The sequence below is a fragment of the Ceratotherium simum genome, chromosome 7 (assembly GCF_057802395.1).
Source record: "Ceratotherium simum simum isolate JZ-2026a chromosome 7, ASM5780239v1, whole genome shotgun sequence".
Taxonomy (NCBI): domain Eukaryota; kingdom Metazoa; phylum Chordata; class Mammalia; order Perissodactyla; family Rhinocerotidae; genus Ceratotherium; species Ceratotherium simum.
The window spans coordinates 59,787,566-59,813,501 of NC_141906.1; the positions used below are offsets into that span (position 1 = coordinate 59,787,566).

At 37.5% G+C, this 25,936-nt stretch overlaps 2 protein-coding genes across 4 annotated transcripts in view; one reads left to right on the forward strand and one right to left on the reverse strand.

The window, feature by feature from the left end:
* Nucleotides 1–10,890, reverse strand: part of NPAT (nuclear protein, coactivator of histone transcription) — a 50,196-nt gene extending 39,306 nt beyond the window's left edge. Inside the window, exon 1 of the mRNA XM_004427367.3 lies at nucleotides 10,735–10,890. Coding sequence (XP_004427424.1) covers nucleotides 10,735–10,771 — 37 coding nt within the window. The 5' untranslated portion in view covers nucleotides 10,772–10,890. The remainder of the gene's footprint in view (nucleotides 1–10,734) is intronic.
* Nucleotides 10,891–11,147: 257 nt separating this feature from the next.
* The window catches only part of ATM (ATM serine/threonine kinase), a 126,101-nt gene continuing 111,312 nt past the window's right edge, over nucleotides 11,148–25,936 (forward strand). The window contains exons 1-7 of one of the 3 annotated variants that reach the window (XM_087433660.1): nucleotides 11,148–11,324; nucleotides 11,724–11,904; nucleotides 12,675–12,719; nucleotides 15,079–15,180; nucleotides 15,265–15,377; nucleotides 16,339–16,484; nucleotides 20,232–20,396. In XM_087433660.1, the coding sequence (XP_087289786.1) occupies nucleotides 15,109–15,180; nucleotides 15,265–15,377; nucleotides 16,339–16,484; nucleotides 20,232–20,396 (496 nt within the window). In that variant the 5' untranslated portion in view covers nucleotides 11,148–11,324; nucleotides 11,724–11,904; nucleotides 12,675–12,719; nucleotides 15,079–15,108. The remainder of the gene's footprint in view (nucleotides 11,325–11,723; nucleotides 11,905–12,674; nucleotides 12,720–15,078; nucleotides 15,181–15,264; nucleotides 15,378–16,338; nucleotides 16,485–20,231; nucleotides 20,397–25,936) is intronic. The other 2 variants (XM_087433661.1, XM_014785193.2) reach the window with 2 other exon arrangements.

A 25,936-nucleotide genomic window follows, 5' to 3' on the forward strand; every position in this document is an offset into this window, starting at 1 on the left:
TATGAGGACATAAAACAAGTCTCAATAAATCAAAAAACACTGAAATCCTACAGAGTATGTTCTCTGACCACAATGGAATGAAAATAGAAATCAATAACAATAGCAAATGTAGGAAATTCACGAATATGTGGAAACTAAACAACACTCCTAAATAATCAAAGGGCCAAAGAATAAATCAAAAGGAAAGTAGAAAATACTTTGAAACAAATGAAAACAAAAACACAACATACCAAAACTTATGGGATGCAGCTAAAGCAGTGCTTAGTGGTATAGTTATAGATGTAAACATCTGTATTAAAAAGATGAAAGATCTCAGATCAATAACCTATCCTTCCACTTTAAGAAACTAGAATTAGGCACATGTGTGTGGTGATGGATTGTAATTAGTATTTGGGTGGTGAACATGATGTAATCTATGCAGAAATAGAAGTATAATGATGTCACCTGAAATTTATACAATGTTATAAACCAATGTTACTGCAATAAAAAAAAATTCACAAAAGAAACTAGAAAAAGAGCAAAATAAACCCTAAGGAAGCAGAAGGAAGGAAATCATATCAGAAAAGAAAAAAATGAAAGAGAATAAAAAAAAATAGAGAAAAATCAATGAAACCAAAAGCTGGTTCTCTGAAAAGATCAACAAAATTGACAAATCTTTAGCTAGACTGATAAAGAAGAAAAAAGAAAGAAGATTCAAATTACTAAAATCAGGGAATGAAAGAGGGGACATTACTATCAACCTTACAGAAATAAATCAAATTGTAAAGGAATACTATGAATAGCTGTATGCCAACAATTTAGAGAGCCTAGGTGAAATGGATAATTCCTAGAAAGACACAAACTAAGTAAACTGACTCAAGAAGAAACAGAAAATCTGACGAGACCTAAAACAAGTAAAGAGATTGAACTGTAATAAAGAAACTTTTCATAAAGGGAGGTCTAGGAGCAAATGGCCTCACTGGTGAATCTACAAAACACTGAAAGAAGAATTAACACCAATCTTGCATAAACTCTTTCTACAAAAAATATAGACTTTGCATTTCATTCTCTGAAGTCAGTAAAGCCTGCTACTAAAACCAAAGACATCACAAGAAAATGACACACTAATATGTCTTATGAAAAAGTAAACAATAATTCTCACTAAAATACTAGCAAACTAAATCTAGTAACATTTAAAAATGATTATACATCATGACCAAGTGAGATTGTGTCAGAAATCCAAGGGTAGTTCAATAAAACACAAATAAATCAATGTAATACACTATATTAAGAGAATAAAGGACAAAACCCACATTATCATCTCAATAGATGCAGAAAAGCATTTGACAAAATCCAACGTCTTTTCAGGATTAAAAGAAAGGAGCAGAAAGGAATCTCTTAATCCTGATAAAGGCATCTATGAAAATCCCACAGCTAACATCATATTCAATGGTGAAAGACTCAAAGCTTTCCCCATAAGATCAGAGATAAGACAAGGATACCTGCTCTTGCCACTGCTATGCAACATTGTACTGAAAGTTCTAGCCTGGGAAAATTGGAAAGAAATTGAGATAAAAAGCGTCCCGATTGGAAAGGAAGGAGTCAAATATCTTTATTTGCAGATGACATGATGTCCCATATAGAAAATTTGAAAGAATCCATGCACACACACAGAAAAACTATTAAAGCCAATAAATGGCTTCAGCAAGTTGCAAGATACAAGATGAATATACAAAGATGAATTGTATTTCTATAGACTCGCAGTGAACAACCCAAAAATGACATTAAGAAAACAATTCCATTTACAATAGCATCAAAAAGAATAAAATACTTATGAATAAGTTTAACAAAAGAGGTGTAAGACTCTACTAAAAACTATAAAACATCACTGAAAGATATTAAAGACTATAAAAAGGAAAGATATCTTGAGTTCATGGATCAGAAGAGTTAATACTGTTAAGATGTCAATACTCTCAATGTTGATGTACACATTCAACACAATCCCTATCAAAATTCCAGCTGCCTTTTTTTGCAAAAATTAACAAACCAATTCTAAAAGTCATAAAGAAATACAAAGGACCCAGCCAAAGGGCTTTGGCTACCCAAAGTAGCCAAAACAATCTTGAAAATGAAAAAGGTGGAAGACTCATACTTATGAATTTCAAAATATACTACAAAGCTACAGTAATCAAAGTAATGTGGTACTGGCATAAGGACAGACATGCAGATCAATGGAACATAATTAACAATCCAGACATTTATGGTCAATTGATTTTTTAAAAAGATTGCCAAGTCATATCAATGGGGGGAGAATATTCTTTTCAACAACTGGCACTAGGACAACTGGATATCCATATACAAAAGAATGAAGTTGGCCCCTTCCCTCACACCAAAATACAAAAGTTAACTCAAAATGAATCAAAGACCTAAACATAAGAGCTAAAACTATAGAACTCTTAAAAGAAAACAGGTGTAAATCTCTGTTTTTAACCTTGAATTAGGCAATGGTTGCTTAGATATGACATCTAAAGACCAACCAACCAAAGAAAACAATAGATAAATTGAACTTCATCAAAATTAACAACTTTTGGGCTTCCAAGGATACCGGTGATAAAGTGAAAAGACAACTGATAAACTGGAAAAAAATATTTGCAAATCATATTATCTGATAAGGGACTAGAATCTAGAATATATAAAGAACTCTTACAAGACAATAATAACAAGACAAATAATACAATTAAGAAATGGACAAAAAGATTTGAATAGACTTTTCTCCAAAAGATATACAAACTGTTAATAAGCATATGAAAAGAGGCTCAACTTCACTGGTCATTAGGAAAACGTAAAATCAAAACCACAACGAGATAACATTAATTCATACCCACTAAGATAGTCAGAATTAAAAGACAGGCAGTAGTAAATATTGGCATATATATGGAGAAACTGGAAAAGTCATATACTGCTGGTGGGAATATAAAATGGTACAACCACTTTGGAAAACCATTTGTCCAGTTCCCAAAAATATTAAACATAGAGTTACCATATGACCAAGCAATGAAGTGGTTCTAGGTATATATCTAAGAGAACTGAAATTGTATATCCAAACAAAAATTGTACATAAATGTTCGTAGCAGCATTTTTTATAATAGTCAAAAAGTAGAAACAATAAAAAAGTCCATCAACGAATGGACAAACAAAATGTGTATATCCATACAATAGAACATTATTCTGTCATAAAAAGGAATTACTACCTATATTTGTTACAACATGGATAAATCTTGAAAACATTACGTTAAATTCAGAAAGTCAGACACAAAAGGCCACACACTGTATAACCCCATTTACATGAAATGTCCAGAATAGGCAAATCCATAGTGACAGAAAGTAGATTAGTGGTTGCCAGAGGATGGAGAAAGGGAGAAATCAAGAGTGACTGTTAACAGGTATGGGGTCCTTTTTGGGGTGATGGAAATGTTCTGGAATTAAGATGGTGATGGTCACATAACATTGTAGATACACTAAAAATCACTGAATTCTACAGTTTGTTGTATGTGAACTGTGTCTCAATGAAAAAATATAATCCAAAATTCTTAACATATCATGAGGCTCCACTTGTTTTGCATCCTAATTTTCTCTTTAGCCTTATGTCTTGTCATTCTATCTCTCAAAACCAAACTGGTCTCCAATTCCACAATTTACGAACGCTCTTATTTCAAGGCCATTGTATACTCTAGTCCCTTCGCTTGGGCAGCTTATCTTTTCTTAGCCTAGCTAGTTCCAACTCATTCTTCAGGTCTAGTGTAACTATCACTTCCTCAGAGAATCTGTTTTGAATCTTCTCACTATATACCTACTCCTATTACCAGACAGTAGATTCCCTTATACTTGCCTTTCTAGTATACGTATCTCAGTGCTGATATAATAGTTAATAAGTATTTACTAAAGCAATCATTTCTAAGGTCTCTTTCAACTTTAAAATTACAAGGTTCTACTCTTTTCATCCGAAACTGTATCTTTAAGTAACCAGGCCCTACAAGTCAAAAAACTAATGAGAAGGCCTACAAAGTCATTATATATGAAGGTTATAAGAAGGAAAGGGCAAGGAAATTGTCATTCCATTTTAGGGAATGCCCTAGCTGGGATATGGGAACCAACTTACCACTTTCTACTCATAGTTGATGACTGAGTTTTCCAACCTCTTGCTAACTAACGCTAGAGGGAGAAACAAGCAAACAAACAAACAAAAAACCATTGTCCTTTTGAGTATGTGAAAGCATTCAGAAACCAGAAGAAATCTTTTATCTAAGATACTACTTCAATATCTTCATCATTAAAGATATGAAATCATCTCAGATGTGAAATTTGATGGATCAAAGATAGATTGCTTTTTCCTTCTTTTTAAATTTTTCACAAATAAACAACTGAATATAAAGCCCTATAAAACTATAGCTAGCTGAAAAGAAATCGGTTCTATGATTGGTTTTCTGACAATTACATTATTCGGAATAAGTCAGTTGCTACTAGGATTTCATGAATATAGAAGTTTAAAATGTGTATGAACCACTAGAGTCACCCTGGAATCAGGGCAGTTTGACCTTTTTCTTTATACGCTTCAAGATTTAGGGGCTAGCCCCGTGGCTTAGTGGTTAAGTGCGCGCGCTCCGCTACTGGCGGCCAGGGTTCGGATCCCGGGCGTGCACCGACGCACCACTTCTCCGGCCATGCTGAGGCCGCGTCCCACGTACAGCAACTAGAAGGATGTGCAGACATGACATACAACTATCTACTGGGGCTTTGGGGGGAAAATAAATAAATAAATAAAATTATAAAAAAAAAAAAAAGATTTAAGCTGAAGACCCCAAATAAACCGTCTCTTCTCATGGTGGAGAGTCTCAAAAGTACTAATTATCCCATATGTACTCATAACCACTTGGGACTTCTAACAGGTGGTGGTATGAAATCTAATTCCTTAAAGCAGATTTGCTGTTCTCTAGACCAAGCATTCTCAAAAAGAAAGACATAGCCACCAACGGGGTGAAAATTGGTACTGAGGTGGGAGGGGAATGAAGAAAATATCACTGTTTTTATGCAAAAATCACAGATATAGATACAATATATAAACAGTATATTTGTGACATTAAAATTTCATGTGGGAGGGGCAATGAGGAAAAAGTCTAGAAATACTCCTTAAGGGTGTGATAATGAAATAAAGGCTGAGAAACACTGCCCTAAACAGAATGCAGTGATATAGTTAACTTTACTCAGAAAAATATGGTCATCTGTGCTAGCGTACCCCGGGAATAGAATCACAGATCAGATCATTTATGGCTTCTCATAAGACCTTATACTTTTGCACAGTATACACTTCAGAAAGCCTTGTTAAAAAGCTAGATTACTTCTATAACAAGTGTGTAAAAGTTATAATGGACCTTAAAATAGCAATATCTGAGATATATATCTTCTGCTTTTAAAAAAACATGCCCAACTTTGGGCAATCTACAGTTCCCATTTTAGATTAGACTTGATGTATTTTGCTTTACTTTCATTCTAGAAGTTCCAAAATAATGCAATAAAGTAACAGTTGATGACTTCCATATTCATTATTACATATATAGTTAACCAGTTATTTGCCTACAAAAAGCTTATTTATCATCAAGTATCTGATTGTAACCAATTCTCATTCAGAATAATAGGTGAAATTGTAGATACAAATTATTCTAAATCTAAAATGTCACAATGAAAATAGAAACTAGGGACCAATTATCTGTTATCATAATAATAATACAAATAATTACTCTTCAATCAACGTTAGTTATTGTTTCTCCTTTTTACTCCTAAAAACCACTTTAGAGTAAAATAACTATATATTTTGTGTAAACTTACTGACAAAGATGTTCCAATAGGTAAGAAATAAGTTTCCCTTTTTCTTAATATAATACTGTCTTCCGCCTGCTTTTCAGTGGAGGTAGTAATGAGAAACAAATAGACCGAAGGGGAAACATAAAACGAAAAAGAGAAGGAAAGATAAAATCCTATATCTAAGGTATTCAAATTGTAGAAATTGGGATGCCCAGAGTCTGCTTTCTCTTCTTCCTATTTATAGAGAAGGAAAGATAAAGAGAGAGGTGCCTGATGAAGAGAGCAAGAGACAGCAAATCCCCCTACCTGAAAATATCTCCTTCACATATTTTAATAATTTCCCAGAAATATCAGTGGTTTAATGACCTTAAAAAAATGTTAAATAATTCTTGGGAAGACAATTTATGGTGCCTTACATTACTAGATCCACAAATAACAAAGACAAAGTCTCTGTCTATAAAGAAGTTATGATCTACTAGGACCCAGAAGATATATATGCAAATAACTAAATTACAAAGCAAAGGTGGTACAATAGAACTTACTTCATGTGAGGATAGGGGCTAGAGAAAGTATTACCAGACTTGGGGAAAATTATGCATGTTTCAAGGAAGAGGTGAGTCTTGAAGGATGATTGGGGAATTCCAATGAAGCTGATGGAAAGCATACAGGGAGAGCATGTTTGGGGAACATGCCCAGTTTGGATGAGAACAGCTGGAGATAGAACTGAAAAGACAGAACAGGGAAGGACCATAAAAAGTAGTAAATGTCAGCAACAGCATTATATTTTTATGAATAAACAGAATAAGAATAAATAGAATCTGAATAACAGAAAACAGAATAACAGAATCTGAATAAATGATAGATATTATTCAGTAGACAAAGGGGAATGTCATGATCACAGTTGCACTTTGGTAAATATTTAACAAATATCTATAATGTCTTAGTGATATAAAGGTGAATAGGACTAGGTGCTCTTAATCTTTCAGGGTGTGCCAGTCCTGGTTCTGTTCGTCTTCAAATCTATTCTTCCTCTTTCCCCTGCTCTGCACTGTACGACAGGAAACCTGACCCCAAGCAAGCAATGTTTCACGTCAGCTGGCTTCTGGCTGAGTTCAATCAATGGGTAGCACCGGTGGGAGACTGGAGGGCAGCTGGAAGAAGCCACATTTTTCCCTCCCATTCCTTCTCTGCCTTGGTAGAATCTCTTCTACAACTACTGCTCCTTCACCAGACAACTCTACCTTCTATCTTCCACACAGTGAGCCCGGCCTCTGGGTTGCTTCATCTCGCACTGTCCTCCTGATTATCACAGTGGCTTCCTGCTTTGCTACCCTCTGAGTTGGCTCATGTAAGCGGCTTGTCTTCTTAGCTTTTCTATCACCAGTGTAACTAATTCCCTCATTAAATCCTTCCATGTTAAATACTCAGATTGTTTTCAGTTTTTCTGAATGGACACTGACTCAACACAGAAAGGAACAAACCTATTTAGGAATCTAAAGAAAATTCTGGACCTTTGACCCATAAAAATGACCCACTTGCACATAAACCTTTATAGATAGTTTTGGGGGCTCCCAGAACTCTCAAAGCCTGTCCATTAATCCCAGATTAAGAATACCGAATAGGACACAAAGGTGAGTAAGTTTCAGTTTGCGAAGATGAAAAAGTTCTAGAGGTGGTTGATCGTGATGGCTACAGAACAACGTGAACGTACTTAATGCCATAGAACTGTACTCTTAAAAATGACTAAAATGGGGGCTGGACCAGTGGCACAGTGGTTAAGTTTGCGCAGTCCGCTTCTGGCAGCCCGGGGTTCACAGGTTCGGATCCTGGGCGCAGACCTACGCACTGCTTATCAAGTCATGCTGTGGTAGGTGTCCCACATAAAGTAGGGGAAGATGAGCATGGATGTTAGCCCAGGGCCAATCTTCCTCAGCAAAAAAGAGGAGGATTGGCAACAGGTGTTAGCTCAGGGCTAATCTTCCTCACACACAAAAAATGACTAAAATGGTTAAATTTTGTTTATGTATATTTTACCAAAAAAAAGTAAGTAAACACACAGCTACAATAAAACACAGTAAGGGTATAACAGAAGTAATGTACAATGCTACAGGAGCATTTAATGAGAAAGTAATAACTGTACCTGCTGGAAAAGGTTTCAGAGATTACGTCTGAACCTTGAATACAAGTGTACTAAGAGAGGGAGAAAAACACTGCATGCAGAGGGAACAGAATGCATAAGAATATTTGGAGAAACTGCAAGTAGTTTGGTATGCCTGGAACACAAGGCGGATGTTGAGAAGTTGAGATCGAGCTGGAGAGGCAGGTAGGATCAGTCCCACAGAGCACCTTGCGGGACATACTGATAAAAAACAAACTGATGGCCAGAGGCAATAAACAACGCATTGATATATTCTGGCCTGCACAATATTTAAAGAAATTCCAGCAAAGGCTGATTAAGAGGAGTAGTGAGGTGCAAAAGTCAGTGCAGTATGTTGAAGAATGAAAGGTAGGTGAGGAAGAATACTAAATAGAGTTCATTGTTGTTTGAATAAATTTGACTTGTGAAAGGGTGACATAGAGCACGAGACAGAATGTGAGGTGAGGTCTAGGAAAGTATTTTGGGGTGTGTGTGTGTGTGTGTGTGTGTGTGTGTGAAAGGGCAAAAAACCTAATTATATGAACTCTAAGGGGAGAACTTACTTCTTTATTCTTAGCATTTGGGACAGTGTATGGAACATACTAGGCTCCCAAAGATTTTCTGAAAGAACATTATAAAGAAAAGGTGCCAACAACAAGAGAGGGGATGCAGATGGGGAGGGGGTACTGACAGAAGAATCATGAGCAAATAATAAAATTAATATTTTAAGCCACTAAGTTTCTCTATGTACTGATATGAACTTCAAGGTATATATCGCTAACTGAAAAAAATAAGACGTGAGTATGAGATTTGCTTTTTTTGTATTATATATTCTTTTGCACAACTTGAAATTTTTGGTTAAGTGCACAATTGTTTCAACTTTTAGAATAGGAGGTGTAATGTGACTGCTTTAGGCAACTTTTTGTAACAGTAAACAAGATAAATTGCAAGACTATATGAGAAGCCATGACAAAAGTCCAAAAGAGAAGTAATGGGAGGCATATTGCTAGGATTGGTGACAATGACCAATGAAATGTGAATGACAAAGAAGAACTTTAGGATAAGAAAAAATGACTCTGGAGTTTTCACCCATCAAAAAAAGAGTAGGAAGTCAAGTGAAGCAGCTGCTTTGTGGAGAATAAATTCACAAGTTGGTGTGAATTATTCCAGTTAGAAACTCATACTCTTTCTTAAGACCAGTGTTGTTAACTGAGGGTGATTTTGCCCTCCACGGAACATACTGGCAATATGTGGAGACATTTTCATCGTCACAACCAGGCAGGGGTGCGGCGAGGAGTGGGGTCCTACTGGCATCTATCGTATATAGGGCAGGGATGCTGCTAAACATCCCACAATGCACAGCACAGCTTCCCCATATTAAATAATTACCTGGCCCAAAATGTCAATACTGCTGAAGGTGAGAAACCTTGTTGAAGACTATGGTTATTAAAACAACTGGATTACCAAACTACCAAAGCTCAAAAATTCTTAAGTAAACAATATGCATGGAGTAAAAAATAAAGTATGTCAATGTTATCATGAACATTGTGAAAGTCTACTTTCAACTGGTTTCAATATAAGCCTAATAAACATAGAAATTACAAGATAGCCAGTTTTTTCTCAGATACAGATGTAGGTTAACAGTTGATATTCAGTTTTGATAAAGTGGGCAAAACATTAACCAAACATTAACAAAATGTTAGTTTAAACTTAAGTCATTAGTTTCTCCAAATATGGGTAGTGGAACCATTACTCTAATATTTCCTGCAAAAGGTCCTTATCAAGAGTCCGTGCACAAACACCATTTTTTTGGGACAGGGCTGAATATTTAAAAAAGAAACAAGACAAACAAGTTTTTCTAACGATAAAATAATGTAGTAACGGCTGTGTATACTACAGGAAGTTTCTTCACAGATGTTTACCATCTACTTTCAGGGGCATCGCATACGATGTCTGCAAATCACTGGCTCAGGTTTTGAGCTTTATGTGGCTCTCGTTCCCAGCAGTACAATCCTCTCTATTCTTTCAGGGGACAAACAACAAAACCCGTTTCCCACACAGACAATACACTGTGACAACTGGCCCGTGGAACTAACCCTCCTCAAATGTAGAAAAAACTAACTAGGACTAGAAAACGTTCAAATGGAAGGCATTTCCTCTGTGAAATTTCTTGCTAATCAAAAGAATAAGAATGGCTGCTGTTTTAAAATACGCAACTGGCATTTCAAACCTCTACACTGGACGACTAATGGCGGGGGGAGGAGGATGGAGAGGGAACGGCACCCCGCTTCGTCCCAAATTGGTTGTTCTAAGGGCGAGTTATGAGAAGGGCGTCAGGAAGGTCTTTCTACAAAGCTGGGTGGCTGCGGAAGTCCTTATTTTTCCTAATTTGGTCCCAGCTCTGACAAGGGAAAGTGCGCCCACGGTGCAAAAATACGCAGTCCGTCCGTCACGTAGACAACCCTCCTGCAGGGGTCCCAATTAAGTGTGCAGGCCTGACTTTCCCTCGGAATCCGGGCCTCAGGTGTTCTCTCCCCTCGCCACGCAGCCTCCGAGGAGAGAGTATCCCCCCCACCTCCCCACAAAGAGGCTCAAACTGCCCGAGCCCCCTGCTAAAGGAGAATCACCGCCAGTCTGAACTTGTCGGCGGGGAGGCAAAATCCCGAAGCTTCCCCACCCAGGGAAAACCTTTGGCCCCAAAGGTCCCTTCGTCCTGCTTATCCTGGCCCAATATCCCTCCCTTCCGCGTCCGCGCTTACCCAATACGAGCCGGGCTACGTCTGAAGGTAGCAACATGATCGAAGCCGCAGAAGGAACCGCAGTAAGAGACAAGACTCAGGTAAAAGGCAACACAGCGACAGCTCCTGCGCCGCATCTCCCGGTTCCAGTGGCGGCACTGAACCCGCGGCAAAGTGTCCCGCCTCTTTCGCTCCACGCCAGCCAATCACTTCCGCACGACAAAGAAAGGCGCCGAAATGAAACCCGCCTCCGTTCGCCTTGGGACTGACATCATTTCCGTCCTCATATTTGGAGGGGTGGGGCTGAAGGGGGCGAGGAGGTGGGGCGCAAGCGCAGAAGCAGGAGCCAGAGGGCGAGCCCCAAACGCAAGGTCGCTCGCCATTGGTGGGCAAGGCGCAGGCGCGTTTCCTTAGACGAGCCGAATGTTTTGGGGCAGCGAGTGTTTGGAGCGGACCAGCGTGTGATGCTTGGCGCGCATGGGCAGACGCGCCGCATGGTCTGCCTTAGTTCTTGCTCCCGAGTCGGAAGCTGCGCGGTCACGCCAGGTTTGAACCGGAAGCGGGAATAGTGCGTGGACGCCTGGATCGAGCTGCTGTTGCTGCGGGGGAAGGTGAGTGGGGCGGGGATTTAGGCTGCAGCCACCGCCGCCCCCAGAGATTACAATTTGGCCACCAGAGACCAGCGATAGGGGCGCGAAAGCCACGCAGTGGCTTCTGCGTGGTGGAATTCAATCGTATCCGAGCCGTTCTGCCCTAGTCCCCAGTCACCCAATCTCATGCGCTCCTCCAGAGCGGCCCTTTACTCCTCTCCAAACCACGTCTTTGCCGGCCTCCTGTCCTCATCGCTTTCTCCCGCCCTCTCTCCGAGCCCTTAGCGGACTTGGCCATGAACCTTCTTCTAAATGCCCTGAATTGAACCCTCCTGCGCGTCCCCTTTCCCTGTCACTTTAGAGTCCAGATTTAATTAGATGACGTGACTAATCATCCTTTTTTCTCTCTCTCATAATTAGTAGTTTTAATCAGCGAGCATTTGTTGAGGCTTAAACTACCGTCGCGTGGTTAAGAGCGTGGGCTCTGGAAACACACTGCTGGAGTTCGAAAGGTGACTGTCTGTTATGTGACCTCGCCGTACGGATGTGATAGCCTTGCGTGTGGTCAGAAGTCAAGAGCGTTCGCTGCTGTTTTTACCAGGTACAGATAAGTAAAAAGACTGTTACAATTCAGGGTGATAATGTGATGGAAGAGTACTGTGATGGTAGAGGAGTGAATGAGGTTCTGTGGAAATTGAGCCTGGAAGAATCAATTTAGTTCGCAGTGGGCCCTCGCAGTGTTAAATTGCTCTGGAGGATGGTAGGAGCCTTCTAGACAGAAGGGAAAATGCATGTAAAGGCACAAAGTGTAGAAGGTTCCTGAAGCTCAAGAGTGAGGTTTGGCATTGAATAAAATAGATTTGGGTATTTTCAACATGTTGAAGTCATAGGAATGGATGAGATCACACTGGGAGAACATAGAGTGAGAAGTAAGGAGACAAGGATGTTCTTTCAGGTGTGGGTGGAAGAAAAACCATCAAAAGAGACTCGTGAAACCATCAGAAAAGGGGGCCGCCCCGTGGCTTAGCAGTTAAGTGCGTGCGCTCGGCTACTGGCGCCCTGGGTTCGGACCCCTGGCGCACAGGGTCGCACTGCTTCTCCGGCCATGCTGAGGCCGCGTCCCACATACAGCAACTAGAAGGATGTGCAACTATGACATATCACTATCTACTGGGGCTTTGGGGGAAAAAAGGAGGAGGATTGGCAATGGGTGTTAGCTCAGAGCTGGTCTTCCTCAGCAAAAATGGAGGAGGATTAGCATGGATGTTAGCTCAGGGCTGATCTTCCTCACAGAAAAAAAAAAACAAACCATCAGAAAGGGAGGGAATAATGATAATTGCTAACATTTATTGAGCATTTGCTGTGTTCCAGGCACTGTGTTAAACATGTACATGAATCCATACATAACTCTTTGAGGTAGGTTCTAGTGTTGTTTTTCATCATTGAGAAAACTGAGGTTTAAAAAGATTAACTAACTTGCCCAAAGTTATACAGCTTGTAAGTGGCAGGGCCAGGATTTGAACCAGTACAATCTGGCTACAGAGCCCACACTCTTACCACTAGTAAAGAGTGGCATGCCAAGGGCAGAATTATATCCAGGAAGATGGGATGTAGGCATCCTGGTCAGATTCTACAAAGGGATCGACTTAGTTGAAATCTAAAAAAGAACATTGAATTTGTCAATTCAGAAGCTGTTACTTAGCAAATATGTATTGTTTCAGTTGCATGTTGGCAGTGGAACCTAGTTAGTTCTGGATGCATGTATTAATTGAATTCAACTTTATCTGGTGACACTTACTCTAGCTGACTACTCTCTAGTTCTTTGGTCTTCTCTCAGTTCCTCCAGTATACCATGCACTTTTCCATCTTAGGACCCCCTGGCTATGCTATTCTGCTTCTGTAAAATGTTGGTCCTCTAGCTCTTTCTGTAATTGGCACCAGTTCATTCAGATCTTGGCTTTATTGTAACCTCCTCTGAGATGTGTTCTCAGTTTATCAAAAGTGGTCCTCTCCATTGTTATTATATATTTGTTTCCTTTGAGTCATATATCACAATTTGGAGTTATGCATTGATTTATCACTGTACTTGCTTATTGTCACTCTCCCTCACTAGTTACGACTCCACGAGGTTAGGATTTGTGTCTGTTTAGTTCATTATATGTTTAGCTATCCCTAACATAGTACCTCAAACACAGTAGTTGCCTAGTAAATATTGTTGCATGTATCAGTGAATGAATATCTCCTGTTTATATAGATAATACTGAACTGTTGTGTTTTCTTGAAAGCAATCAATGTTTGAGAAATGGAAGGAGGAAAAAACAAGTTCAGAAAAGCCACAGCTTAAAAAAAAAAAAGTTTAGGGCTGCCTCTTCCTGCAAGTATCACATGTTCAGTAAACATGCATTTTTTCGCATTACAAATAATGTCTTTAGTATATTTAGGAATAAAGATACCTGCTTTTATGGTGCTTTGGATATTGCTAAGGTGTTTTCATTGGCTAGAATCCCAATTTTATTTTCCTTATTGACTCAATCAAGAGGGCTTTAAACTAAGATTAAGCAAGAAGGGGGAAGAGTCTTAGATAAAACCATAAGGAGTGGAAAAATAAAAATGACAGTACATGTACTCAAGAAGTATACAATCAAATGAAAAAAATTATCAAATACATAACAACCTGTAAAGGAGCAGAGTAAAGGAGGTTTTAATAGGGATAAAGGAGTCAGAACAACCAATGAATACAAATGGACAAGAGAATTAGAGCTATCTGCCAATGAAATAGATAGTTTGCTCTCACTGAGAGTGAGGGATTTCTTCTTTTGTAGGAAGATTGGACATGATTTCTCAGTTCCTCCCAATTTTAAGATTCTGTGAGATTAAACAAGGGCAGAGAAACATACTTGATCTTGAAAGATTGAGTAGAATTTGTGTGGATGGATGGGAAAAGGACTTTTCCCACCATTTTTCCTCTTGAGATATGTGCTCGTGTAGGTATAATAAACATTTATATGTACATTTTTTCTTTGTTTATAAACTAATAAAAATGAAGCTTCTTTGTAAAAAGGTGCAGAAATACTAAAACAAAATGCTTTTCTTGTAAGATTTTTTTTTTAAATCAGGGTTTGATCATGTCAGAAAACCTAACAGCAGGAGGGCTACTGTGATGGCATTAAGGCATAGTAAAATATAGTTGACCTTTGACATTTGCAAGGGATGTCGTTATAGCATATAATTTCCTTCATTTCCTTTTAAAACAGGAATATCATTTTTCTCCTAGTTTTATGTATTGAATGAGAACCGTAAAGCCAGTTGAGTGCTAGGCAAGACTTACTAGCTCTGATAACCTCCTACATATCGATTCCAAAGCATAAGCAATTTAAACTTTTGCCTCAGCAAACTGACAAGTCACTAAATTTAAGAAAGGATGCTTTTAAATAGTTCAGCCAGTCAGTGTTAAATCCTTAAGTGCTCTTTTCCGTATTCTTTGTCTGACGGTCCTCTATTCATCTTTTATGTTTCAATTTAAATGTCATGTTTCATAGAAGAGGTCTCAGAACAATAAAGTAAATTATACGTTTCGTATTTTTATTCTGCTGCTGCACATAAAGCACGCATTTTCGTGTTGAAGTTTTGTTATGTTCTAGGAAAATATCATTTAAATATGGAAATGTTAAGAAAAATCGTGCCTTTGATCACAATATGATTAGTTGTACAGTTAGATCTAACTATGTATTAATACCAGTCTGAAATAATTTTATATCTATATGTTTTTTTACAGGCAATGATGTGTTTTCTGAAATTCTAAACCATGAGTCTAGCACTTCATGATCTTCTTATGTGTTGCCGTCAACTAGAACATGATAGAGCTACAGAACGAAGGGTAGTAAATTACTTAAATTTAATCTTTCCTTGAAACAAGTGTGTGATTGGTAACCCATTGTTATGTTCTTTTTTTAATTTTCAGAAAGAGGTTGAGAAATTCAAGCGCCTGATTAGGGATCCTGAAAACATTAAACATTTAGATCGGCATTCAGATGCCAAACAAGGGAAATATTTGAATTGGGATGCTGTTTTTAGGTATCCATTCTAATTTTTTTACTGTGTTTTTCTCTTCCCTTTTTATGTCTGTATATTTTATGTCTCTATATTATTTTTTTGTATATGTAGGGCTTATTTATCTTTGCTCCCTATATACGGGTTGTGCCTTGCATTTGAAGTTGGTGCTTAATATTTATCTGAAACATAATTTTTAAAGGATGTTCATATAGAAAAAGTTAAAATTTTTAAATTGTTTGCTCAGTAAAATGTCTTAGACGTATTTTACTCAAGATTAGAGAGAATTCCTTTCATATCAATTAGTTCATAAGACTATTTAAAATTAGAGAATAGGATTGTTATAACAAGTGCTTTATTATTACTTCGACATCTTTAAATATTGCTTTAAGTACATTTTATTTTTTAGCTCTTATTTGGTAATAGACTGAGTGTTACAGATTTCAGTGTGGATAACATGAAAAATACGTGCTTCTTTTCCTCTGGTTAGTTTATTTCAGATACCACAAATATAGTTATTAACTAAAGATGAATACTATTTTGAATAAGCTGATCAGGTAAGCCAGATATGCAACTGACACTGCCAACTAATCATGAGTATCTTCGAGCCAGGTTTCCTTTAAAGGCTAGAAACATTATCAACTGCCTAGGAAAGTGGTAGGCCATGTACGGAATAACAGAAAGAGATGGGCAAGACTTGACAGCCCTTAATAGCATTGCAAGCTTTTAGTAATAAAATGAGAAAGCAGGCAGTAAAGCAATAGAAAATTGTGGAGGTTACAGATAAAGAGCTTTGTAGACCAGACTTTTAAGTGGTGGTATGGGGATTAGGTCTAAAAGAAATTTAATTGTTTCATTTAGCTGGTACATTGAAGCAATGTGGCTTAAAAGATGCTCTTTATGATGGCATGAAGGGCTTTTTGAAACTATTATAATAATTTAAGCATTTAATGAATTTCTGAAATTTTATTTTGTTTTCTTGAAGATTTTTACAGAAATATATTCAGAAAGAAACAGAATGTCTGAGAACAGCAAAACCAAATGTATCAACCTCAACACAAGCCACAAGGCAGAAAAAGATGCAAGAAATCAGTAGCTTGGTCAAATACTTCATCAAATGTGCAAATAAAAGTAAGTGCTGTTATTTATTATAAATAATTAGCTTGATAGGTTATTGTTGCATGAGTTTGTTCTGAATATGGTGAGATAAAAGTTGAGTGCTAACTCTAATTTCTAGTACATATAATGAGTTTCATACTATAGGTTCAAATATTTGGAGGAATTCATGTGAGCATGGAATGATAGAATCTCAGGGTTGAAAGGATTAAAAATTATTTCAACTACCCATTCTTCTTGGATCCACTCTATATTTCCCTAGTACTTAGGTAGCCTTAATGATTAAACTTACCTTTTGAGGCTTTCCTGTCTCCTTTTGTTACTGCTTCTACCTTCTGAGATAATACAGAAAAATGCTAATCAATTTTTTCAGTATGATATCCTTTGAGATAGTCTTTATTTGATTATCGCTCTCTTAAAATGTGGGACTCTGGGCCGGCCCTGTGGCTTGGTGGTTAAGTGCGCGCGCTGCAATGCTGGTGGCCTGGGTTAGGATCCTGGGTGCGCATTGAGGCACCACTTCTCCGTCCATCCTGAGGCCGAGTCCCACATACAGCAACTAGAAGGATGTGCAGCTATGACATACAACTATCTACTGGGGCTTTGGGGGGAAAAAATAAAATAAATAAAATCTTTAAAAAAAAAAAAAAAATGTGGGACTCAATCTTATAGGTATATTCTGATGGGTATAGAGTGGAGCAGGACTTGCATATCATTTATTCTATACTTTCACTAACATTCTAAGATCACAGGAGGTTTCTTGGCAGTTAAAACCCACACTCTTAACTAACACTGTGCTTAGTATTGGTTTAACAAAATACCAAGTTCTTTTTTGCTCCTGATGAGCCACATATCTCCCTTTCTGAACTTTTACAGTTGATATTTTGAAGAAATGATATTTTTGAACCAAAATGCACGATGCTAGTAGGCTTATGGAAGAAAATAGGCTTCATACAATGCTGAAAAACTAGAAACAGAAATGTTTGGTTAGGGACTTTTGTGCTCAGACTTTGTTTACTTGTCGCAGGTAAGGATGTGGCTTTGTGATACCAAGTTTAAGAATCAGAAAAGCCCAGTGTTGGTAAACATTACTAAGTTGAAGGACATAGATTGTTAGTGAGTGATATTTTAGAATGGTGGTATGAGACTTGAGTCTAAAAAACAGTGGTTTAGCAAAAATTTAGTTTTCCAGCTCCTCTGGATGCCAGTTTATGTGGATAGCTGCAAGCTTTGGTCAGGGACTCCAGCATAGACAAAGGAAAGCTACTCTGAAACGTTCTGCACCTGCTTCTCCCCTTGTGTGATCACCATGCATCCATTAAAATTTGTATTCTTGGCTACTAACATTGGGTTCTTGATGGATCTTAATATGTACTTACAGAGTTTGTGAGTGAGTGCGAGAAAGATATCAAGCCCATTTGTAGCCCACTAGAAAAGTTTTCAGCTTATATTTTTACTTTACAATGAAAAAAACCTTCAATTGCAAAATTAACAATGGAGATGACATTTGAAAATGTGTAAGTGTCAGTATGTTGATTCGCAGGAATGAGTGCATGGAATTACCAATGTAACATCACTTAAATGGTTGAAAAGTGATGTTTTTACTTAAGACTTCATTTTCTTTCAAGTTTGACTTTGTAACTTGAACATCTTTAATCTCAGAGCAAAACCAGTGTGCTACTACCATGTCATCTCACGTCTTCAGTTGTTGTTTTCCAAGGGTTGGAGGGTTGATGGGAATGTAAACACATGTCCAGACTTTGCCAGACTTGCTCAACATTGGTATCCAAGGTATGATGAAAGAAACAGAGGTTAGAAAAAAAGAGGCAGCTGAGCAGGAACCAGTAAGCAAATATTGGTCATTCCTTTGTGTAGGCCTTTGTCTGCTTCTGCACAGACAAAGCACAGACAGAGCTTAGAGAATAAAACCCAGCTGTGAAAAATGTTAAGTTCCATGAGGTTCCTTAAAGTCTCTGTAGCCAACTTAGTTGTCCTTTTGAGGCAGATTTTTTATAAAAGAAGATCAGCATGATTCTTAAAACACTTGTCAAATTTGGCAGAGGGAGGAAATATATTGGGATTAAGGCTGGAGGGAAATATGATTTCATCCTGATATTAATTTTTGTGATTATTCAACAAATGTTTATTAAGCCTCTACTATCAGGACAGTCACTGGGCTGTATGTTGGGATATAGAGATTAATTAATTCCTTTTTTTTTTTGGTGAGGAAAATTCACTCTGAGCTAACGCCGGTTGCCAATCCTCCTATTTTTTTTGCTTGAGGAAGATTAGCTGTGAGCTAACATCTGTGCCCATCTTCCTCTGTTTTGTATGTGGGACACCGCCACAGCGTGGCTTGATGAGTGGTGTAGGTCCACGCCCAGGATCCGAACCTGCGAACCTGGGCCGCCGAAGCTGAGTGTGCCGAAATTAACCACTATGCCGTGAGACCAGCCTCATTAATTCCTTTTTTAAAGAATGTAATTATATAATAGATGTTATAGATAAGAAAATGTTATGAGGACTGTAAGAGATGTACAGGATGTTATAACAGAGCATCATGGTTGTGCATTTCATCATTGGGCCAGATACCTTGAACTATGATATAAGCCATAAGTAAAAATGATTTTTGAGTTATATCAGTGTATATTTATTTACCATAGTCTGATACTTCTGAATATGATAACTAGTGTCATCATAGGAAAATCCTAACCCAGAACATACTCAGATATACATAATGACTTGCGCCTTGCTCATAGCTTATAATGAAAAATGTTATGTGCAATTATAAGACTGTTAATAATGACATATGATAAAATTTCAGCTGTAATATCAGTATGATTTGATGAAAATAAGAAATTTTTATTTTATTTTATTTTTTTAAGGAAGATTGGCCCTGAGCTAACATCTGTTGCCAGTCTTCCTCTTTTTGCTTGAGGAAGATTGTCCCTGAGCTGACATCTGTGCTAATCATCTTCTATTTTGTATGTGGATGCTGCCACAGCATGGCTTGATGAGTGGTGTAGGTCTGCACCCGGGTTCCGAACCTGTGAATCCTGGGCCGCTGAAGCGAAATGTGCAAACTTAACTACATCACCAGGCAGCTCCAGAAATAATTTTTAAGTGTACTTTTGTTGCTTCAAGTATATATCCATTTATGTTAATTTTTAGAACCTCTAGTAAATAAATAAAACCGTAAAAATTATAGCCTGACATATTTATATGCTATAAATGCTATTATAGGACTTGGAAGTAATTTTGCTTTTCAAAGTAAATATCCATTTTATAATCTTGTGTTATTCTGATAAATTTATTCTTTATAAAAAGTACCAAGAAACTGTGGATCATTTTAGGTCTAATGCCAGAAACTGTGAATTATTAAGAATAGAATGAATGATTATTTTTGCTATATATTCCTACAAGGATTAGCAAACTTTTTTGTAAAGGGCCCCCATAGTAAATGTTTTTGACTTTGCAGGCTGTATTCTTGTAGTCTCTGCCTCAACAGCTCTAGCTCTGCTATTTTAGCATTAAAGTAGCCCCTTGCTGTGGTCCAATAAAACTTTATTTCCAAAAACAGACGGCTGGCTGAATTTTGCCCATGGGCCATAATTTGCTAATTCCTGCTCTATGAGAAGGAGGTTTGTTAATAGTGATTTCCCAAATGGAATTATTTATATAGTTGCCATTCCAAGTATCCTTAATTTATTTTTCTTAAGATTTATATGTTTTTTATTTATTTGTTTGTTTATTTTTAAATAGGAGCACCCAGGCTCAAATGTCAAGAACTCTTGAATTATGTCATGGATACAGTGAAAGATTCGTCTAATGGTGCCATTTATGGAGCCGATTGTAGCAACATACTGCTCAAGGACATTCTTTCAGTGAGAAAATATTGGTGTGAAATATCTCAGCAACAGTGGCTAGGTGTGTTTTGAAATTTGTTGTTTGTGAATTTCTCCTTGTGAAATGAAATTTCACCAAAAGAGCAATCAGAGTCTATCTGTATCCCCCAAATGACCTCACAGTTTAACAGTACATGAGTAAAATTAAATGGTTACAGAATCTGACCTTTAGTTTTCACTCATTACATACTTTTTTTAAAAAAGTTTTTTGTTTATTGCAGTAACATCGGTTTATAACGTTGTATAAATTTCAGGTGTACATCATTATACTTCTGTTTCTGCATGGATTACATTGTGTTCTCATGTTCACCACCCAGATACTAAGTACAATCCATCACCACACACTGTGCCTAATTATCCCTTTCGCCCTCCTCCCTCCCCCCCCACCCCCTCTGGTAACCACCAATCCAGTCTCTGTCTCTATGTGTTGGTTTGTTGTTGTTATTATCTACTACTTAATGAGTGAGATCATATGGTATTTGACCTTCTCCCTCTGACTTATTTCACTTTGCATAATACCCTCAGTATCCATCCATGTTGTCACAAATGGCTGGATTTCATGTTTCTTATGGCTGAGTAGTATTCCATTGTGTATATACACCACATCTTCTTTATCCACTCGTCCCTTGATGGGTACTTAGGTTGCTTCCAAATCTTGGCTGTTGTGAATAATGCTGCCATGAACACAAGGGTGCATATATCTTTACGCATTGGTGTTTTCAAGTTCTTTGGATAAATACCCAGCAGTGGAATAGCTGGATCGTATGGTAGTTCTATCCTTAATTTTTTGAGGAATCTCCATAGTGTTTTCCATATTGGCTGCACCAGTTTGCACTCCCACCAGCAGTGTAGGAGAGTTCTCTTCTCTCCACATCCTCTCCAACACTTGTTGTTTCCTGTCTTGTTAATTATGGCCATTTTGACAGGCGTGAGGTGATATCTCATTGTAGTTTTGATTTGCATTTCCCTGGTAGTTAATGATGTTGAACATCTTTTCATGTGCCTGTTGGCCATCTGTATATCTTCTTTGGAGAAATGTCTGTTCAGGTCTTTTGCCCATTTTTTAATTGGGTTGTTAGTTTTTTAGTTGTTGAGACGCATAAGTTCTTTATATATGTTGGAGATTAAGCCCTTATCAGATGTATGATTTGCAAATATCTTCTCCCAATTGTTGGGTTGTCTTTTTGTTTTGTTGATGGGTTCCTTTGCTGTGCGGAAGCTTTTTAGTTTGATATAGTCCCACTTGTTTTCTATTGTGTCTTGCCCGGTCAGACATGGTGCTTGAAAATATGTTGCTAAGACTGATGTCGAAGAGTGTACTGCCTATGTTTTCTTCTAGAAGTTTCATAGTTTCAGGTCTTACATTCAAGTCGTTAATTCATTTTGAGTTAATTTTTGTGTATGGTGTAAGGTAATGGTCTACTTTCATTTTTTGGCATGTGGCTGTCCAGTTTTCCTAGCACCATTTGTTGAAGAGACTTTCTTTTCTCCATTGTATGTTCTTCGCTCCTTTGTCAAAGATTAGCTGTCCATAGATGTGTGGGTTTATTTCCGGGCTTTCGATTCTAGTCCCTTGGTCTGTGTGTCTGTTTTTGTGCCCGTACCATGCTGTTTTGCTTACTATAGCTTTGTAGTATATTTTGAAATCAGGGAGTGTGATACTGCCAGCTTTGTTCTTTTTTCTCAGGATTCCTTTAGCTATTTGGGGTCTTTTGTTCTTCCATATAAATTTTAGGATTCTTTGTTCTATTTCTGTGAAAAATGTTATTGGAACTTTGATAGGGATTGCATTGAATCTATAGATTACTTTAGGAAGTATGGACATCTTAACTATGTTAATTCTTCCAGTCCAAGAGCACAGAATATCTTTCCATTTCTTTGTGTCGTCTTCAATTTCTTTCAGAAATGTTTTATAGTTTTCGGTGTACAGATCTTTCACCTTTTTGGCTAAGTTTATTCCTAGGTGTTTTATTCTTTTTGTTGCAATTGTAAATGGGATTGTATTCTTAATTTCTCTTTCTGCTACTTCGTTGTTAGTGTATAGAAATGCAACTGGTTTTTGTATGTTGATTTTGTATCCTGCAACTTTACTGTATTCGTTTATTACTTCTAAAAGTGTTTTGGTGGATTCTTATAGGCTTTTCTGTATATAAAATCATGTCATCTGCAAATAGTGACAGTTTCACTTCTTCCTTTCCAATTTAGATCCCTTTTATTTGTTTTTCTTGCCTGATTGCTCTGGCTAGGACTTCCAGTACTATGTTAAATAGGAGTGGTGAGAGTGGGCATCATTGTCTCTGGTTCCTGTTTTTAGAGGGATGGCTTTCAGTTTTTCACCATTGAGGATGATATTAGCTGTGGGTTTGTCATATATGACCTTTATTATGTTGAGGTACTTTCCTTCTATACCCATTTTATTCAGAGTTTTTATCATAAATGGATGCTGTATCTTGTCAAATGCTTTCTCTGCATCTATTGAGATGATCATGTGATTTTTATTCTTCATTTTATTAATGTGGTGTATTCCTTTGATTGATTTGCGAATGTTGAACCATCCCTGCATACTTGGAATAAATCCCACTTGATCATGGTGTATAATCTTTTTAATGTATTGTATGCAATTTGTTAGTATTTTGTTGAGGATTTTTGCATCGATGTTCATCAGTGATATTGGCCTGTAATTTTCTTTTTTGGGTGTTGTCCTTGTCTGGTTTTGGTATCAGGGTAATGTTGGCTTCGTAGAATGCGTTAGGGAGCTTCCTGCCTCCTCAATTTTTGGAAGAGTTTGAGAAGGACAGGTAATAAGTCTTTGAATGTTTGGTGGATTTCACCAGGGAAGCCATCTTGTCCTGGACTTCAATTTTTGGGGAGGTTTTTGATTACTGTTTCCATCTCCTTTTTGATGATTGGTCTATTCAAATTCTCTATTTCTTCTTGATCCAGTTTTGGAAGGTTGTATGATTCTAAGAATTTATCCATTTCTTCCAGATTTTCGAATTTGTTGGCATATAGCTTTTCATAGTATTCTCTTATAATCTTTTGTATTTCTGAGGTGTCCGTTGTAATTTCTCCTCTTTTATTTCTGATTTTACGTATTTGAGCCTTCTCTCTTTTTTTCTTAGTGAGTCTAGCTAAAGGTTTGTCAATTTTGTTTATCTTTTCAAAGAACCAGCTCTTGGTTTCATTAATTTTTTTCTATTGTTTTTTTAGTCTCTGTTTCATTTATTTCTCCTCTGATTTTTATTATTTCCCTTCTTTTACTGATTTTGGGCTTTGTTTGTTCTTCTTTTTCCAGTTCCTTTAGGTGCATTGGTAGAGTGTTTATTTGAGATTTTTCTTATTTGTTAAGATAGGCCTGTATTGCTATGAACGTCCCTCTTAGAACTGCTTTTGCTGTATCCCATAAATTCTGGCATGTCGTATTTTCATTTTCATTTGTCTCCAGGTATTTTTTGATTTCTGCCTTGATTTCTTTGCTGACCCAATTGTTGTTCAGTAGCATTTTGTGTAATCTCCATGTATTCGTGGCTTTTCTGATTTTCTTCCTATAGTTGATTTCTAGTTTCATACCATTGTGGTCAGAAAAGATGCTTGGTATTATTTCAATCTTCTTAAATTTATGGAGACTTGTTTTGTAGCCTAATATTGTCAGTAGTGATATATTAGGTGCCTCCTATCAGAACTGGATTTACAGAATTGAAAGATGCCATACCTGTCCTCAAGGACTTGACAGTCCAGTGGCAGGAAAAAAGCAAGTAAACCAAAAATTATAATGCAGTGTGATATAGATATGTTTGGGTGCAGTGAGTTCACAGATCAGTGACACCTAAACTCAACCATGATTAAAGTAGAAAGAAGAAAACTGAGAAAGAGATGTCTTAAAAGCAAGAGAATTTCAAGTTGGAAGCAGTCTGCCATTTTAAGTGTTGTAAAATGGTAAGACACAAGAGTATCCATTGGATTAGGCAGGGTCACTGGTAAGATAATGGAAATTGAAAGTGTTAGCTTAAGAAATACAGGATTCATTGACTTACAAGATAAGTAATAGGTGCCAGGGAGAAATCTAGTGGTGTTGACAGTTTGTATGTGAAAGGTACTGAGAGACCACAAAGGAAGGAAGGAAATTATGGTCAGAGACTGAAACATTTGAATTTATTGATTTCAAAGTGGAGCACTTCTGGGTCTGAGTGGGTTTAATGGGTGAAAATGGGATTTTGGCTTCAACAAGGTGACTTTAAGCCAGATGTAAAAGTCTTCTAATAACGTTCACCTCTGAAAATTTAGAAACTCAGTATTTTTCAATGAAAAATATTCAACATAAATTGTGCTAATAACTAAATTAAAAGACATTTATCTATATTCTTTTTTTTTTGTGAGGAATATCAGCCCTGAGCCAACATCTGCCAGTCCTCCTCTTTTTTTGCTGAGGAAGACTGGCCCTGGGCTAACATCCGTGCCCATCTTCCTCCACTGTATATGGGACGCCGCCACAGCATGGCCTATCAAGCGGTGCGTCCGTGCACGCCCAGGATCCGAACCGGCGAACCCCAGGCCGCCACAGTGGAGCGCGCGCACTTAACCGCTTGCGCCCCTGGTCCAGCCCCATCATTTATCTATATTCTTTACTGTCACTTTATCATTTCCAAATGAGATATATGTGGACCATAAAACTATGACCTAATCAGTGCCCTGCATTATACTCTACTGTTCCTACATAAAGGCCTGCTCTGTTGCATTAATTTCTTAGGCGTCATCTGGGGCCTTTGCTGTTTCTCTGAACACAAGGTAGGCTGTGTTCCAAACACGGCCCTCAGCAAGCCTAGTGGCAGCTTTTGGAGAATAGGCCGGTGATGTTTGGGATTCTCTGACACGTCTCTCACCAAAATGGTCCATCCTAAATATTTAGGATATTTGCACAATTTACATTATTACTGATAACCGTGGGTCTCACTGAGACAAAGGCAATTCTTCCTCTAGTCTCCTTACTGTAATTCCATCATCTGGCATGGTCTCTGAAATCCTGTGCAAACTACTGTCTTTTCTAATAATCAGCCCTTTTGTTGAATGTTCTGGTTAGCTCCCTTCTCTGAAACTTGCTTCTCTAATGAGGACTCTGTTCAAGAAGTGGAGTTTATATTCAAAATATATGTTTGGTAGAGGTGGTGATTGAAGCCATGGTTATGGATGAGATTGTCTAGGAAGAGAATTTAGAGTGAGATGAGAAGATAGCATAAGACTGAGCCAACATTTCCATATAAAGTTTGGAATCAGCTTGTTGATTTCTACAAAAAATCCTGCTGGGATTTTGATAGAGATTGTGTTGAATCTACTGAACAATTTAGGAAGAACAGACATCTTAACAGTGTAGATTCTTGCAACCCATGAATATTTCTTCATTTATTTAGATCTTTTTTGATTTAAAGAAATCAGTGTTTTATAATTATCAGCATACAGAATTGATATATTTTTGTTCGATTTATACTGCAGTAGTTTGTAAATTGTACTGTTTTTTAAATTTAGATTTCCGTATTGTTCAATGCTGTTATTTCAGAAGTAATATTG